General features: G+C 37.4%; 1 protein-coding gene across 1 annotated transcript in view; it reads left to right on the forward strand.

The window, feature by feature from the left end:
• ENPEP (glutamyl aminopeptidase) overlaps positions 1-18,426 on the forward strand; it is a 105,451-nt gene that overhangs the window by 77,736 nt on the left and 9,289 nt on the right. Inside the window, exons 12-18 of the mRNA XM_068543309.1 lie at positions 7,140-7,276; positions 7,404-7,459; positions 14,268-14,418; positions 15,442-15,515; positions 15,627-15,731; positions 15,820-15,990; positions 17,880-18,020. Of these exons, the coding sequence (XP_068399410.1) occupies positions 7,140-7,276; positions 7,404-7,459; positions 14,268-14,418; positions 15,442-15,515; positions 15,627-15,731; positions 15,820-15,990; positions 17,880-18,020 (835 nt within the window). The remainder of the gene's footprint in view (positions 1-7,139; positions 7,277-7,403; positions 7,460-14,267; positions 14,419-15,441; positions 15,516-15,626; positions 15,732-15,819; positions 15,991-17,879; positions 18,021-18,426) is intronic.

The raw sequence follows: 18,426 nt of genomic DNA on the forward strand, positions 1-18,426 counted from the left end.
GGGACATCTAGTCTGAGAGTTAGCGGGGTGGGGGGGGCTAAAGGTAGAGTTTAAGTGGATGACAGGATTGACTGAGTGTAGACTGAAATAATGCTACAGACAGAAAATGCTAGTATGAAAGTGAGAAAGCAAAGGGCTCTTAGGGCAACCTCTATCCCTCTGTCATTACATTTAAGACATTTTTTGCTGTAACTATTGACTTTATCTGTCTCTCCCCTCTCTGTAGAATATTCCTTGAGAAATGGAGCTTATTTTTTGTTGTTGTGGGGTTGTTCTATATCTCCAGCAGGTACCTAGTAACTGTTTATTGAATGAATGAATGAATGAAGTGGCTCTAATGTTCACAGAGCTCTGATGACAAACCTATCTTTATCTGCAACTTCAGAATCATGACTGGTCACTTAGCCAGAAGCAAACTAGACATCTCTTCCTACTTCAAAGTGCCTGCTCCATTTTTAGGCTATGCAATAAGTTCCTGTTTCCTGTTTGGGGACATCTTCAGCTCTCAGCTCAGAGCACAGATGACAACATGTCCTGAGTGTACTGAATGGGCAATCAGCTCAGGTTACCAGCCCCACCTCCCTCTTCTCGGTTTCTTTGGTGATTCATCAGTTAGAAATTTCCCAGGCAAGAGTGGGACTTCCCCTAAGGTCGTTTATTTACAGCTGTGTCACACACGATATTTTCAACATGAAAACAATTAAACAGGTACTTTATAACAAAAGAAGAGGATCTCCACCTCAGATGCTTCTCTGGCTATTCTAACCTACCCTGAATAATCTCTCCTCTCATTGTTGAGAGTATATTTTATGCTATTAGTTTCATCAATCCTTATTCTTAGTATTATTCCTTAGATTTTAAGCAGCAGCATGGTTATTTAAGATTCATATGCTTTGTCTTTTCTTTTTAAAGTAAATTATAAGCTCTTTGAAGATACGAATTACACATCATACTCCTTGTCTCCTGCTCCCCTATTCCCAACAAGGTTCTGTGTGTATCCTAAGAGTTACTAAGAGTTCAGGAAGTCCTTGCTTAATGAAGGTTTGTTTGCCTGCAGACTGCTGTGCTTCTAGAGGCTGACTGTGTATAGTAATGCCTCTATCTTTAGCATCAGCTACTATTTTGGCTATTGTCAGTGCATCTACATTTAGTAGTATACCACCTTTTTGTTTTTAATCTGCTGCTTTCTAACATTTAGAAGACTTGTAGATTATCACATGATATCAGGCAACCAATCTTGCTAAAATATAGTATTTAAAAATAGGGATTTGGGACTTCCCCGGTGGCACAGTGGTTAAGAATCTGCCTGCCAATGCAGGGGACATGGGTTCAATTCCTGCTGCGGGAAGATCCCACATGCTGCAGAGCAACTAAGCCCGTGCGCCACAACTACTGAGCCTGCGCTCTAGAGCCCGCAAGCCACAATTACTGAGCCCACAAGCCACAACTACTGAAGCTGGCACGCCTAGAGCCTGTGATCCGCAACAAAGAGAAGCCACCTCAATGAGAAGGCTGTGCACTGCAATGAAGAGTAGTAGCCCCCAGTCGCCGCAAATAGAGAAAGCCCATGCGCTGCAACGAAGACCCAACACAGCCAAAAAATAAATTCACTAATTAAAAAGATAAAAAAAATTTTAATTGCTTTAAAAAATATTTATAAAAAAATAAATAAATAAAAATAAAATTAAAATAGGGATTCATAAGCACATAGGGTCTAAAAGATAGTTTAGGGCATAGGAGGTGGAATAGATTTTGTGATGACTGTTTTCATAACTCTTTCAGATTGAGGATGCATTCTGGATGGTTTAGATAACCAAATTCTGACTATCATATAAATAAGATATTACTAAAATTTGATGGTAGTTATATTTAAATATTTCATATCAAAATAATGATAGGCATATATTTTTTAATTTAATGGCAAATAGGGCGGGGGAGAGAGAGAGAGAAACTTTCTTCATTCCTCCAAACTGAGCCTCATGGAATGTTTGAATTTTGATTGAATCATTATGGATTCCGTTTTGCAGATTCAGAAGCTCAGTTTGTTTAATCCAGCCCTGGTCAACCAAGTCTCAGAAATCTTATTCATGTGAACCATACACATAAGAATGCTAATTTGTTAATTTACACAAATAAAAACATACTGGCCAAGGTGAAACAGAGCATTCACTTCAGCTAATTAGATATCTCTTCCAGGAAGAAAATTTACTTAATAAGGGTAAATAGAGAGTTGGGGTATATTAATTATTTTAAAGATGTCATAAGCTGTGATTGTTTTGTATATATACTGCATTAACTAGGGGAGTCTAATTATTGCATTGAGAGGCTATCAGGAGTGGCTTCATGCAATAAAAACTTCTTATTCATGCAACACTCCGATGGAGGTGTTCCTGACCTACCATCTCTCCTAGGTAGCTCACTCTCAGATAATGACTTAGAATTCCTGGCTTTTTCTTTCTCATGGCTCCACCTCCTCCCTCCCCTCGACCCAATCTTGGACTTCCCTGCTGGATCTTTTTTTCTTTTTTTTTTTTTAAACTTTTTATTTTATATTGGATTATAGCCGATTAACAATGTTGCAATAGTTTCAGGTGCACAGCAAAGTAATTCAGCCATACATATACATGTATCCATTCTCCCCCAGACTCCCCTCCCATCCAGGCTGCCACATAACATTGAGCAGAGTTCCCTGTGCTTTATAGTAGGTCCTTGTTGGTTATCTTTTTTAAATAATTCTCTGCTGAATCTTTTGCATCTGATCAGAATTCAGAGGAAGATAATGGAGGGACCAGACCTAGAAATGCATCTATTATTTCTCCCCACACTTTATGTCTCGGTGTCAATCATATGTTGCCACCTAACTGCAAGGGAGGCTAATAAATATAGTCTAGCTGTGTACCCAGGAGGAAAAGGGAACAGTATGGTAAACAACCAACAGGTTTCTCCATATACACTGTTCTCTATAAGAGCAGATCTGTCAAATGATCTGGAACACATGTACCAGCTAAGTTGGGCACCTGCTTTCCTAGGCAGACTAGGTACACATCAACAGATCTTCACTATCCAACTCTCCTTTGCAATTATTTCTTCGCAATCACCAAAACCATTGCCTATGATAATCCTTCATCACGATAGTCAGATTGCATTTTTTCCCGATTCCTACTTATTATACATTACATATTAATCCTACATCTTTCTTTTCAGGGAGATTCTCTAGGCTACTTGCTGAGATTTAGATGGGACTCCATAATTATTACTAACACAATCATTAATATTTCCTTGAATAAGTAATTTGTTGAAAACATTGTCACAAATGGATAACCAATCCAGTTTTACAATGGATCATGTTAGTCTTCGTTTCAGAGATTGAACTTTTCTTCCTTGACCCCAAATTCTTTTTTTTTTTTTAACTGTAACTAGTCAGAATACTAGTGGAATTTTTTAAAGATATTTTTGATGTGGGACATTTTTAAAGTCTTTATTGAATTTGTTATTGTTATTATTTCTGTTTTATGTGTTGGTTTTTTGGCCACAAGGCATGTGGGATCTTAGCTCCCTGACCAGGGATCGAACCCGCACCCCCTGCATTGGAAGGTGAAGTCTTAACCACTGGACTGCCAGGGAAGTCCCCCCAAATTCTGATAGTGTGTCCTACTTGAAAGTTTTAGGTCCCCAAATATAATTTGTAATTAGTCAAAAAATACTACTCTTGTGTATTTCAGCTGTTTTACTACTAACTGATACACAAATTTAATAAGATAGATATAAACTGTCATTTTACACAGAAAAATAACTTGCCTAAAGGATCGATGCAACACAGTATTTATGTCACCAGAGAAAAATGTTTCCTTCTCTAGAAATTTCAGGCTGTCACAAGCTGTCTAGTTGACTGAAGCTTGTTATAATTATTTATATAAAATAGTGTATTAGAGAACTATTATGCATGCTATGTTATTGAAATCTGAGTTGAAACTAGCCTATGGATGAAATTTTGAAAAGATAATTATCAGACAAATAATAGAAGGAAAAAATTTTTCTAGAAAGAGCCCCTACCCAGAAAGAATTCGTTCACTACTTTTATGTGTAAAACTAGCAAGAAATAGCACAAAACAATTTATAAACTGAATGATAGAGTACTATGTGGCCATTAAATTTAAATCTTCATATATAGAAAATGAAATTGCAAAGTGCTTACAATATAATTTCAAATGAAAAGGATTAATAATAATAAACACAGTAAGGTTCCATTATGTGTATTGTGTGTTCGTATGTACATATATAGGGAAGATACATACACGCACACAAGATAAAAACATGTCAACTGGTGGTGGGTAATTTCTGTATTCTTCATTATACTCTTTTTGTATTTTCCAAATACATATTTGGAGCCTAAAGAACACATACTACTGTTATAATCAGAAAATTCTTAATAGTAATTGGAGAAACAGAATGAAACATACACCCTTACTTCTATGCACCACCTGGAATAGGCATCAATATTTTAGTCCTATTTACTTCATTATGTAACTAAACAACCCAACAGTATTTTGTTGTTGACAACTGTTCCAAGAGTAGCATGAACTTGGAAAGTCTGGTAACTACTGACTTCCTGGATCTCAGCTTCCTCATCTATAAAGTGAGAAAAATCACTGTAACTCTAGACAGGCTTAACTAGGTGTACATAAAGCACACTAAAATACTGCAGTATTTGGATGGATTGCCAGGAGCTTCTCAATGTTATTTATATTTGCTTTGCTATTTATAGAACTGGCGGCATATCCCCTTTCATAATAATGGGGATAGCTACCATCTGTTGGACACATAACTATGTGACCAACACTTTACCTATGTTATTTTATTTAATCTTCACAACAGCCCTGTGAGGGATTTTTATCCCTACTTCCCTCATGATGAACTGAGACACAGAGAGGTCAAGTGATTTGGCCAAGATCACACAGCTAGTAAGTCATAGAGCAATGATTTTATCCTCAGTCTCTCAGACTGGAAAGTTCATACTCTTTCTCCTATAACATATGGCTCTGTGCTTAAGCAAGAGGCTCTCCTCCTGATACAAACATTCAAAGTGCATGGCTGCCAAAAGATTAGCTTCCTTTCAACAACCTGTCCATGGGAGAATGACAAAGAAGATAAATACTACATGAGTGAGGTAAAGGTTTACAATTTGTCAAGAACCTACTCTGAACGTTCCTAAAGAAACTTATTGTCTTGTTGAAGAGTTTACTTATATATTACAGAAAACTACTGTGTCCTGGATATCTTCCAAACCTTGTGAATGCTTCCAAAATTTAAATCATCTTTCCTCCCAAACTGACTCATCTTCCCCTCTTCTGTAAGGGCAACACCATTATTCAACCAATCATGCAAGCTATTTTTCCCTCCTCTAACTGTCCTCATCAACTCAGAAAAAGGACGGTGTTGATTTTACCAGTGATGTGTCTCTGGAACACATCACCTATTTTCATCATCTCCACATTAGTGTAAGCCCTCATTCTCTCTTGCCCTAGATTATTACAGTAGACTCTAGAATCTCCTTCCAATATCTCCTTCCCATACCACCACCAAAATTATCTTTCTAGAAACAGGCTGGAGCATATTATTTCCCTGCTTAAAAATCTTCTCTATTCTTACCATCTCTCAGAAGATGGACTTCTTGGGTTTCCCTGGTGGTGCAGTGGTTAAGAATCTGCCTGCCAATTCAGGGGACACAGGTTCGAGTCCTGCTCCGGGAAGATCCCACATGCCGCGGAGCAACTAAGCCCGTGAGCCACAACTACTGAGCCCACGTGCCACAACTACTGAAGCCCACGTGCCTAGAGCCCATGCTCTGCAACAAGAGAAGCCATCGCAATGAGAAGCCCGTGCACTGCAAAGAAGAGTGGCCCCCGCTCACCACAACTAGAGAAAGCCTGTACACAGCAACAAAAGACCTAGAGAAAGCCCGTATGCAGCAACAAAAGACCCAACGCAGCCAAAATAAATATAAATAAATAATTTTTTTAAAAAAGAAGAAAAAAAAAAGAAGATGGACTTCTTAACACAGCTCGTGGCTCTTCACACTGAGGCCTCACTTTTACTTCCAGCCTCATCTCCTATTTTCCAATATCACATCCCACATTATCATTACGTTAAACTATTTGAAATTATTTAAATATACTAAGTATTCCCACATCATTATTTAAATTGCATATTGTCCACACAAACAAAAGAGTATATAAGTATAAAAAGTACAGGATGCTAACGAACATCCTAATGTTCGTTAGCTAATGCTAACAAACACTGGTCATGTCAGAGCATAACTATTATTTTAAGTGAGTAGTTTTTACTTAAAACATAAGTCTTTGTTCCTCAATGCTGAACTTCCAAAATCTATATCCTAGATCCCTATGTAAATTCTGAATGCTACTTCAGAAAGTTAATTTGGTAAATCCACTGATGAAAAAACATTGATGTAATCAATTGAAATAAGGAAGCAGAAGACTTTACAAAGATAAATAAAATTGGGAGAACGAGCATGAAATGGACTACAAAATCAAGAATGTTGTATTTGGATTTTAGTCCTATTGCAAGCCTTCTTGACATTTTAAGAGCATTACTGACCCTCAAATCATTGCTCTGCTTAGCAATCACCATTTCCATCAATTTGAATGTTGATTTTAATAAACAAAGTATTCTTTTAAATGTTTACATTTTTATCCCCTCCCCAGGCTGCCCCAGTGAATATTCTTTGTGTAGTTAATCTATCATGATTAATAAGAATATATGGATTACCCCCAAAGGGCATGGACTTCTCTGTCTTTAAGCATTGTTTTACTTACTGAAGGATTGACAAGCACAGAATTACTTCACCCATATGACAAGCTTCTGCCAGTAAGAAATAATAATAAGTCACAAATTACAGGACACTTATTTACATTACTTATTTCTTTTTCAGCTCACGCACTACAATGACATGTTAAAGTTAGGCAACTAAATAAGAATTAGGCTTTGGGGCTTTGGATCCAAACCAAACTTGACTCCTTGAGCTAATATTTCTTTTCTTTTTACCCTCTGGGTCTAATTTCTCTGTGTTTACAGTATGTGCAAACATGTTTCTCATTAGTGTTTATTTACTACCACAGGAATCACTTTGAACTCTCCTAATCCTAGTGGAAACACTTTTCTCAAAATAAACCCAGACCATATTGGGTTTTATCGTGTGAATTATGAAGTATCAACTTGGGAATGGATAGCTACCAATCTTTCCCTCAACCACAAGGTAAGAATAGCAATGGTTGTGAATTGTTTTCTTTTTGTTCTAAGAACAGCATCATAATGACATTAATTTTTCAACACGTTTTGTTTTAAGATTCATGTTTCTTACCTTTTTTTCTTTCTCTTCCCAGTACTTTTCTTCTGCTGATCGTGCAAGTCTTATTGATGACGCTTTTGCCTTGGCAAGGTGGGTTTTGGAATGAGATTCAATCGTTTAAAATACTGTGGATCTTGTCATAAATCTTTTAAAAAATGAATTACCACAAAGTACTAATTTATAGTTTAAAATATCCGAAGCCACTATTTACGACATTATTTTTTCATAACTTTTTTTTTAAACTAATCTGAGCCTTATAGCTAAAATATTGATATCAACTTTTAACATACACAAAAACTCACCTACCCTATTGACTTTAGGTAGGGTTTGTCTAATCAGAGTCCTTGAGCTAATTAGCAGTGACACTTGCAAATGCGCAAAAGTGTACTGTCATAATTTGATTTATTAAAAAGACAAACAGTGTGTTTCACTAACTCATCTCTGTGAGCCCAAGCCCATTGTAAGATTTTATGGTTAGAGTTGTCAAATCTTATTCAGGTCACTGGGGTAAGAAGTATGAGACATGGCGCCCTAGGATTGAATCAAGGTACTGTTTAGGAAATTTGAATTTTTTTCTCATGGCCTGAAGGTAACTTACACTTAGAAAAAAAACAACCTACACTTTGAAAAAAATAATCAACATAGATTGGGGTAATGTAAGAGTAGTAACCACAGTACCTTTGAGATATTTTTCTCAGGCAGTCTAACACTAGTAATTCAACAAATATTTTTTGAATTTCTGGCACTTTTATAGGAGCTAGCAAAGCTAGCAAAGCTTTGCTGGCTTTGTAGTGGCCTCATTTTAGACACAAGCAAGGTACTGAGAATGAGATGCTAGTTCCTCAGGAAGCCTCATGGCCCCTTTGTCTGGGTTAGGTGTCCCTTTTATGGGGTCCTGCATTTCCGATAATATTATATTGTCATTGCTTATTAATTATCCATCTCACCCACCAAACTGCAAGTTTCACAAAAGTAGGCACCTAGATCATGTTCCTATTCATTTTATCCCCAGCTCCTAACTGTGCCCGGCCCCTAGTAGATGTTCATTAAATATGAGCTGAATACACGGCTGGAAGGATAGTATAGCATCACTAAAGGCATGGGAGAACTATTTTACATGGACTCCCTAGATAGTATACTGGAAGTCAGAAAACATTTGTGACATTTTTAAGGAGGGAATTTATAGGGTTAAAAAACAAGCTCTCAAACCAGGTTAAAATCCTGGTTCTGAATAACCTCGAGAAAGTTTCTTAACCTGTCTCTGTTTCAATTTCATTGTTAGTAAAATGGAGATGACGTTATAAGACTCTCGTGAGGAACAAATGAAATAATGCACATAAAGGACACTAAACATTGTCTGGTCTTTAGGAAGTGCTCAATAGATTGTATTACTTAATGAAAAAGCATCCACCATTGTTTAGTAGCAGCAAAGAAGCATTTAGAAAAGCTCTTATGAATTTGCAATCTAGATTCCCTTTGTAGGTAATAGACAACTTGATTCTCTTTGGTGACTCCCCAAGTTTAATCTCCTGGATATGTAACAGATTAATTATTTTCATTACGCTATGGTATGTCAATCACTCATTTAATAAATATTTATTGAGCACCTACTCTGTGCCTGGTACGTGTAGACTGGGGAAATTAAGTGGTGAAAGAAAATGATCAACATTTTAGGGAATTCCCTGGAGGTCCAGTAATTAGGACTCTGCGCTTTCACTGTGGAGGGCACGGGTTCAATCCCTGGCCGAGGAACTAAGAGCCCGAAAGCTATGTGGTGCGGCCAAAAAATTAAAAAATAAACATTTTAAAACATAATAGGACCATTTAGGTTTTTTTTTTCAGGAAAACTCTCCTGTGAATACATTGTGATCTTTTCCAAAGCTTAGAATCTTGGCTGTTAGAAATTACACAGAGCTGTAATAACCTTATAGTTTAATTTCCATCCCAACACAATGCAGACAGTTCTTTTAAGAAGTGAAAGCCTCTTGAAGAGCTTTCTCTGAGGAACTGTGTACAAAGCAGATAACTCACACAATTGAACGACTTTCTCGCATTTGCTCAGCTCCTTGGCCATAGCCCATAAATTTTGAAGAGCTTCAGAAAGGTAGAAAGTGAAACAAATTTGAAAGCCAAGAAACGTGTAGAATCACACAGCAACCAATGCAGAAAATACCTTAGCTATCACCTGAAATATCGCCTGAGCTATTGAGTTATCACCCAATTTCCTTCTGTAATGCATGAGGTAAAAGGGACTCAAAGAGAAACAGACCCCACCTGTGTTGGTTAGTCAGGTCCAGATCACTCTGAAACTTTGGAGAAAAGCAGAAATGCGTAGTTAGATAGGTAAGTGCATGTGGCTGGATCAGAATTTACACAGTTCTACTCTGGTATTCAAAAAGAAATGGAACTATTGTTTCATAAGCAAGACTAAAAGGGCGGATCTAAAAACAAAAATATTCTTGATACCCCTGCCCCCAGATTTGAGGAGCTAGTACTCTTACTGCCCTGGATGGAATATCCAGCTGGGCACATTTGTTGAAGATAAGGAGTAAAAATTCACCCAGTCACTTCTGAGTCCCCACAACAGACTCCGACTATATGCCCTGCCCAGTAAAACCCTCAAAAGTTCAACTTCATTTAAAGTTCCTCCCAGCCCCCAGCTCAGGCTAGTTTCAGGCCAGCCCCCTGCAATGGGAACAAAGCGCTTGATTTCCTCTCCGTTTTGCTGCATGGGACTTCTACTTCTCACCATGCTGCCTCTGATTCCTCCAGAGTGTTAAGGCAAGGAGAGCAGAAGGAGGGCAGATGAAGGGAAGAAAGATCCTGACATGCTGTCTACTTTTGGTCCTCTCTGAACTTTGTAGATGTTTAACACTGATCCTTTTCCTTGTGTGGTGCTTTCGTGGAATATGCACCATCCACACACATTCCATGGCCAAGGGTCTTCCTCCTGCAGTTCCTTGAGGTGAGGAAGTGAAAACCTCTGAACCACATCCATTCTATAGGACGTATTCCTATACCCTTTCCCCTGACAAAGTCTGGAAGGATGGGCAACCTCATGCAGTCCTATCTCTTCACTCTGATGTCAGAGCAGTAGCAAACACAGTCTCTCATCCTTTAGATTTCTTGGGGTATCAGACACCAGACCACTGTGCCCCCAAGCTCCAGGGCACACAGATAAAACTCCTCAAGTGGTTCCATTAAAGCCCCTTTTCTAGGCTTCATGTGAGGGGAAAAGCATCCTACACCCTCCTGTCTCCTGTGGGAGGACAGCCTTCACAGTACACTGACAGAATCCTCCAAAAGCCCTCTTCTAAAATGTCTCCCTCTCCCCCTTGGCCGCTCCAATTTCTTTCGCAGGCTGGTAGTGGGCTATCAGCTAAGGGTCACAAAAACCTGTTCCTAACCATGTCGGTCCTGATTTGATGGGTCTGCGTCTTACTTTGGAGTGTAAGTTAAGGGGCTTGGTTTGGAGGCCTTGCCAAAACTGAGACAGAAAAAATCCTTTTTTTGTCTACCTGCTACAGATTTTTTACCTTTTCAGTAGCTTATATGGCACTCTGCAGCCCACTGTGTGCCAAAGAGAGTGGGCGAGAAACAGCACAAGGGAAAGCAGAGAGTGCTGGCTAGCAGGCACATGGGAGGGAGCAGGAGTTCCTAGGCAAGGGAGGAATGGCAGAAAGGATGGCTTCAAAGGCCCCCTAAGCTAATGATCCGAACAGACTTTCAGTCAGGCTTCAAGGTGTAGTGGCTCCAATGATATCCAAGGTGAGGGCCAGGTTAGCAAATAAAGACCACGAGATGAACATCAGCCACGCCGAGATTACAGACCTCTAGGTACACCAGATTTACCATTTTACAGGTGCTAACAGAGCTGACCAGACCACAACACACAACTAGATAAGCAACTTTTCCCACCCTATCGAGGACTGCCTTTTAAAGAAGGGAGAAGTAGGGGAATGCGGAAAGACTCCAAAAAGGATCCAGCTGATTGCAAAGAGACTGTTTTAAGCCAGAAATCTGAATTTAATTAGTAAGTTAACAGCGAGAGACCAGACACATGGGAAGTTTTCAAAAGTCTCCACACCATCTGAAGGCTCTGCTGAAGAACGAGAGACCATGGGGTCAGTTCTATCCACCTAACCACCTCTCTCAACCATGTCTAATGTCCCATTCAAAAGCCATGTTTGATAAGACACTATGTTTAATTTGAGCTTCTTGGAGAAGGACTGTGCAGTCTTTCCAGGTCACACCGGAGGAAGCAAAAACAAACCTTTTGTTCCAGATTCCCCAATCTTCTGGGTACCTCAGTCCAAGACAGGAGAGCAAGAATTCCCTCAAAAGACCTCTTTGTTTTCTTCTTCTTCTTTACAGCATTTTGTGAGAACTTTAAGTTACAGCCTCCATCCTCTCCATACTATAGATTATAGGACAATTCTAGGATTTAAGTTCCTCAGGTTGGACTCTTACTATAAATGGAAGATTTTTGAACAAGGAAAATTCTCAACCAAGTCTGGCTTTCAGAGCTGCTGCTGGTCTACAGATTTAACAGAGTTTGAGACTCAAAGCTGAGTAAAAATGCTGTCTTAGGTTGAGTTCCCTCAAAGCAGAGTCTGAAATGGAGGTTCCTGAATAGGAATAGGTGGTTTATTGAGAGAGTACTCTCGTGAGATAGGGAGTGCGAGAAGCAGGATGGGGCAGGGAAAAAGGCTGAGCAACAATATGGTCTCAGCTGGAGTCTAGCTTTGCCAGATTCCAGTAGGAAGCCGTATCCATGAATTGTACTAGAGTGGATCCAACTTGAAGGAAGCAGGCTGGCCTGTTGCATTCCTGAATCAGACAATTAATGGCCAGGGGTGGGGGTAGCATAACCTTTTAAGCGAGATGGATGTATTTGGTCAAGGGCTATTCTCTGAGGAAGGTGCAGCTATGAGCCAACACAGCACTGTAAGGGGGTCTGGGAGGGAAGGGCACTATACATGTCTTTGTTCTAAAAACAGATTCTTCACTCGTCATCCCAGTAGTATCAGCATTGCCTAGGAACTTGTGAGAAATGCAATTTCTTAGGCCCTACTCCAGACCTGCTGACTCAGAAATTCTAGGGATAGGGCCCAAGGGTATGTGATTAACAAACCTTCCAGGTGTTACTGATACATGCGCAAACTTGAGAATCATGATTCTAAATGATACTGCTCTTCCTCGGAAGTATCAAATACCACAGAGTAACATGATTTGTGGGAAATGAAAAGTGCATCAACTTAATTCTCAAAATATTATCTCTATAATAACCAGCAAAAAATTCACTCTCAGTCCAGTGTTCTGACTATGTGACTCAAACTTAAACAAGTGACACCAAAGGTGGAACAACTGCATAGCTATCAAGTATGCTGAAAAAACAAGGCACTAGGATAGGATATTGATTTCTTCAGCAGTCAAATATATAGTATTTCGTCAGGGCCTCTAACCTTTGGATCATTGGATTACTTCCTTACTTCTACTTATGCTAATTTAGCCAATTCTTTTGGCCTTTGTAACCAAGACCCATTCCTTCTAATCTTTTCACCTACTATAAATGTGCAGCCCACTAGGTTTCTAACCAAATTACCTGTCATTCTTCCTGAACTTTCATTAGCCTTTTCGTTAATTGGATCCTCAGAGCAACAATTATTCTTCCTAAGTAGTCTAAGAAAATACTGACTGGACTGTTGCACAACTGACTGTTGCGCTATCCACCCAGGAAAATAGAGAATCATTAAAATTAGAAAATTCTCAAGTTTCAAACGTCAACATAAAATTCTACAATTTTTTTTTTACTCAACAAACATTCTCAATAAAACACTCCATTTCTCAATATTATTTATACTTTTATTAAGGCAGGCTGAATGCTCCAAAATATAAATTCTTCTAAATAAGATCAGGAACTGAGAAAATAGGAGAAATCAGCTCTCTGAACTGAAAACAAACTCTGTATCATATCACATTAGTACAAATCATATGATACCAAAGGTGTTTATTCTTATCTAGCTCTCCAATACCAGTTTATCTTCTTATCAACTCTCAGGGGAGAAATCAAGATATGGTTATATTATTTGCCAGTCACAAAAAATGACCTCAAATACACTAGCACTCAATGCATCAGTATTACTTTCTCAATAATTTAAAGTTTATTCTTTAATTTTAACTTTCAAAATGTAATTTGGAAAGACAGGATTCCCATCTAAGATTCTTTCCAAAACCTAGGCTGAAATTTGAGGCATAACAGATTTCTGAGAACATTATTTCAAAAGGTTCTAAAATCTTTTCTAAGGAGGAAGAAACTGAACTCTTTAAACTTTGAAATGTCGATGGTAACTTCACATTTATTTGAGAAACAAAATCTATTTTTATTTATCAATATTATTGGGAAATGTATAAAAAAGGGAGATGTTTTTATGGGAAATATAAGTTCAATTGGAATGTTTTAAACATTCATGATTCTTGAGTACTGTGATATTTCCTATTCATATCAAATGTAAAAAAGTTCAATACAATACACTTATAAAGGTGCATTTGTATACTACAATCAGCTCGTGAACCTAAAATTTAAAAGTTTCTATTTGTCAATATTAACTGTATAGCTAAATGGCTTTTGTTTTATCTAAAATTCTGCCATAGCAATTTTTCAAATGCACACCTTAATGTTCTGTCTTCTGCTTTATTACTGAACATATGAAAGCAGTAATACATCATTGTGAACAAACCTCTTTGATTGGGCCTTAACAGTAATGCATTTTCTTAATTGTTTAATGGAAGGGTTCTCATTAACACTGAAGTCTATGATCCCCATATTAGTACTTTCAGTCGAAGGAAACTAGTCTATGGTTTTTAATTTACTGTGGGCTTTTTATTTCTTTCTTAGAGCTCAACTTCTAAATTATAAGGAGGCTCTGAACTTGACCAAGTATCTCAAAATGGAAGAGGAATATTTACCATGGCAGAGAGTCATTTCAGCTGTAACCTATATTATTAGCATGTTTGAAGATGATAAAGAGCTATACCCTATGATTGAGGTAATGTTAATGCTATATCTTATGAAAGGAGATGTTTAGCCATTAGCAGAATAGGAAGATTTCTGAGAGAAGGAGCTCCTGGGAAACACAAAAGCATATCTTGCCTGCCAAGTGAAATCAAAGGAAATTATAATGACTTGACTAATCAAATCAAAGAGATGCTATTTGTTTTTTCAACTTGAAATGTATCAGTATTTCTGGTTCAGTATACCACTTAAAGGTGTATTTTAGTGTTAGAAGGAATACAATAGTTAATATTTTATTTAAAATAAACAACATTTTAAACCATAGATACAAACTAGATCCTATTTTTAATGGATTTATCTATGTTAAAATGAATCTATTCTCATCAAAATATGACATCATTTTTCCTTATTCTTACTGCTATTATTTCCACATTGAGATTTTATTATAAGATAGTCATTCTAAATGCTTTTCTTGGCTTTGTGATTTCTGCAACACTTTCACAGGACACTTGTAATTTTAAACAAATTCTGGATTCCAATCTCTAGCTCTTCCACTTTCTTTATGAAAGAACTTGGACAAATGCTTTCATGTTTGTGAGTCTTTGTTTCCTTTGTACAATAGGAATGTCAGCAATTGGCTGCCTATGGTAATGGAATAGTGAGAATCACATAATATAAATATCATTTTTAAATCCTAAGCCAATATACAAATATTAGTTATCATTTCATTGATACTTGAGCAATCTTCCTTAGGGCGGTAAGTATGTCAGGTGTTATTCTATTTATTACAAATGTTAACTAAGAAGTGGAGGTTAAAAGGGGCTTACCCAAAGTTCTATAAAACATTAGAGAGTGATCCAGGATGTTCTTATGATCGGGACTGAAGTAAAATTGCAATGTTATAAAAACTTTAATACATCCCTTTCCTAGGACAGGCCCAAAGTTCGCTGAGCTAGTAGGGGAAAAGATTACCACAGGGAACTGTAGATTATAATAAACGGGAGACTGTTGCTAAATAGTAAATTATTACTCACTGTGCATGGTGCTTTTATTTCAGAAATACTTCCGAGATCAAGTGAAGCCCATTGCAGATTCTCTGGGATGGAAAGATACTGGAGACCACCTCACAAAGTTATTTTTTACCTTTTTAAAAATTAATATTCATTTAATATTCATTTGTGTATGTTAAGACATGTTGAAAAGTGGTCCAGGCCCCAGCTCTGTGTGTGTTTCTTTTCTTAGATTACTCCGTGCCTCTGTATTAGGGCTCGCATGCAAGATGGGAGACAGCGATGCCTTGAACAACGCTTCCCAGCTATTTCAGGAGTGGCTAACTGGGACTGTAAGGTGACTGTTCACCGTGTTTTCATTTCTGGAAGACTTTTAACTGAGAAATGAGGAATTAAAATCTCTGAAACACTGTTTCTTCTTCTAGTCTTCCCGTAAATCTCAGGCTTCTGGTATATCGGTATGGAATGCAGAACTCTGGCAATGAGACTTCATGGAACCACACTCTTCAGCAATACCAGAAAACTTCATTAGCTCAAGAAAAAGAAAAGCTATTGTATGGATTAGCATCAGTGAAGAATGTTACTGTTTTGTCAAGGTAAGCTGGAACTTTTGAAAAAATTACGTGAATGGTACTTGATAATTTATATGTCACAGTCTCTTTAAAATGCTAATTATGGATGATATGTTTCCAAGAAAATCTATTAAATAATTATTTTCCTGGCAAGAAGCAAAATATCCCTGTAAGAGTTGCTTAAAAAATAAAGACGTAATCTCATATAAAAAATTCTGGAGGTAGGTAGTTTCCAGTTGTGTACAGTGGTTCAACATTTTCATCCAAGACCTAGGCTCTTTCCCTTTCTTTTCTGCCATCCTCTACATGTTGGCTGTCTTATGACTTCCAGAGCTCCAAGCATTTTGCCTTCACACAAATACGTTCAATGGAAGAAGGACAGGAGCAAAAGAGCTCCTCCTCACAAGGCTCTGTCTTTTATGTAAGAGGTCAGTTATCTCCACTTCCCCTCATAATCCAGAACTAGGTACCCTTGATCATTCTGGGTTATACTCTGGATCTACTATTTGATCATTTGCTGACTAGGATGAACTTGAATTCCTTTGACTGATTTGGGCCAATCATGATACTCTGAGGATGGGGTAGTAGTTTACCTTCCCTAGGATCAAGGATACTTTGACCCAAGCCCAGAACAAAACTGGTCTCTGTCAGCAGAGGAGTGTCTGCCACAACATGCATAGACACACACCCAAAAGGTATTTACATTCCACTCAGAAGGTACAAAGACTGCTTGAAGCCCATCTATGAATGTTCTCCCACTCCACATCTATGTCCCAAATCAACTAGCTTCTGCCTTTTTTATTTTTTGCTTAGTTATAGTTTCTGAGTTATTTACTTCATTCATTTAAACAATACTTAAGATGTCCTTTATATGTACAGGTATATAGATTGTGGGAATAAAAATGAACAAGAATGAAATCTATCCTTGAGAAACTTATAGGTTCCTGGGAGAGGCAGAATATAAATAGTAAATTACAATGCAATAACCAATCTGTAAGGACTACCAGAAGCAGTTTGCTTTTACTTAGCAGGGCTAACAATACACTTTCACCATCTCACCTTAGGGCTATATGTGAATTCTCCTTCTCTCTGCCCTAAGATAGTCTATCAAGAACTTGATCATCTTGACATTCCACAAAACATTATATTGATTCATTACTTTGATGGCATTGTGCTAATTGTATATGATGAGAAAATTAGCAAGTACTTAGATGTTTCACTAAGACTCTTGTGAACTAGAGGATAAGAGATAAATTGTACAAAATTCAGGAGCCCACCACACCAGTGCAGTTTCTGGAAGTTTACCAGAGCATGTTCAGATATTCCTTCTGGGTACAGCCAAGGCATAAATTTAATAAAAATCTATTCATTTGGTCACTTAATTTATCTTGCACTTATTTGCATTACACCATAATTATAGCCAACTAATCCAACCATACAGGTTACATTAGAAAGTTGTTTTTTACAATCTAGGGAAGAGCAAATAAGACTTAACTCTAATCCCGTATAAAATAATAATACAAGTACTTTCCTTTAATTTACTGGGTTTTTTTTTTTTTAGTATAATGGAATAACCAGGTAAAGTGGATGAAGTGCTTCTATTAAATAAATACAATTACTTTTTTAAATTAATAGTTGAAATTGTGGTTGTTTTTAGTACCTCCAAAATAATTTAAATGTTCCTAAAGTTTACATTTCACTAGTCCTCAAAATTATAGGTTGTTCTTTAAAAACAGTTAAATATTTTAGAAAATATTAAATTGTGTTTTATCATTTGTCTTACTTAATTGACTTTGTCAATTGGTGACTCAAGAATTGAATTACTGTAATGAAAGCGATGTTCTATTGGAATTTAGCTAAGGGTGAACACTAAAAGTTCATTTTGAATTGTGTTTCTGTTTGGCTTCTCTTAGATATCTGGATTTGCTCAAGGACTCAAATCTTATTAAAACTCAGGATGTGTTTACAGTCATTCGATACATCTCATATAATAGCTATGGGAAGACTATGGCCTGGAATTGGATACAGCTCAACTGGGAATATCTAGTCAACAGGTGGGATGATCAGATAATGGTTTACTGTTCTCTTTGTCTGATACCATCTACAAGTTCTTTCTTTTTCTCTTTTCTGTGCTTTCTCTGACATCTATACAATATCTGAAATGGCATATTATCAGAGGTAAGGATCATGGTATTTTCCTTCCAGGGAAGCAATATACTAGTTAATTTTAAGCATAATTCCTTTTCTGGAAAGTAGTGTTTCCAACTGATCAATAGAATTTTGAAATCTGCAAAGATGACTAAGCATTATTTTTAGTTTGGTTAAAACAAGTTAATTCTGCCTATTGTGCTAGCACCTAGCACAACGCCAGGCACATATTTAGTTCTCAATTAATTTTTAATGAAAACGAAATGATAATTCCTGGACCTGGGTTCCCATTAGAGCCCTACATCTTACTGA

The sequence above is a fragment of the Eschrichtius robustus genome, chromosome 4 (assembly GCF_028021215.1).
Source record: "Eschrichtius robustus isolate mEscRob2 chromosome 4, mEscRob2.pri, whole genome shotgun sequence".
In the NCBI taxonomy this organism is placed as follows: domain Eukaryota; kingdom Metazoa; phylum Chordata; class Mammalia; order Artiodactyla; family Eschrichtiidae; genus Eschrichtius; species Eschrichtius robustus.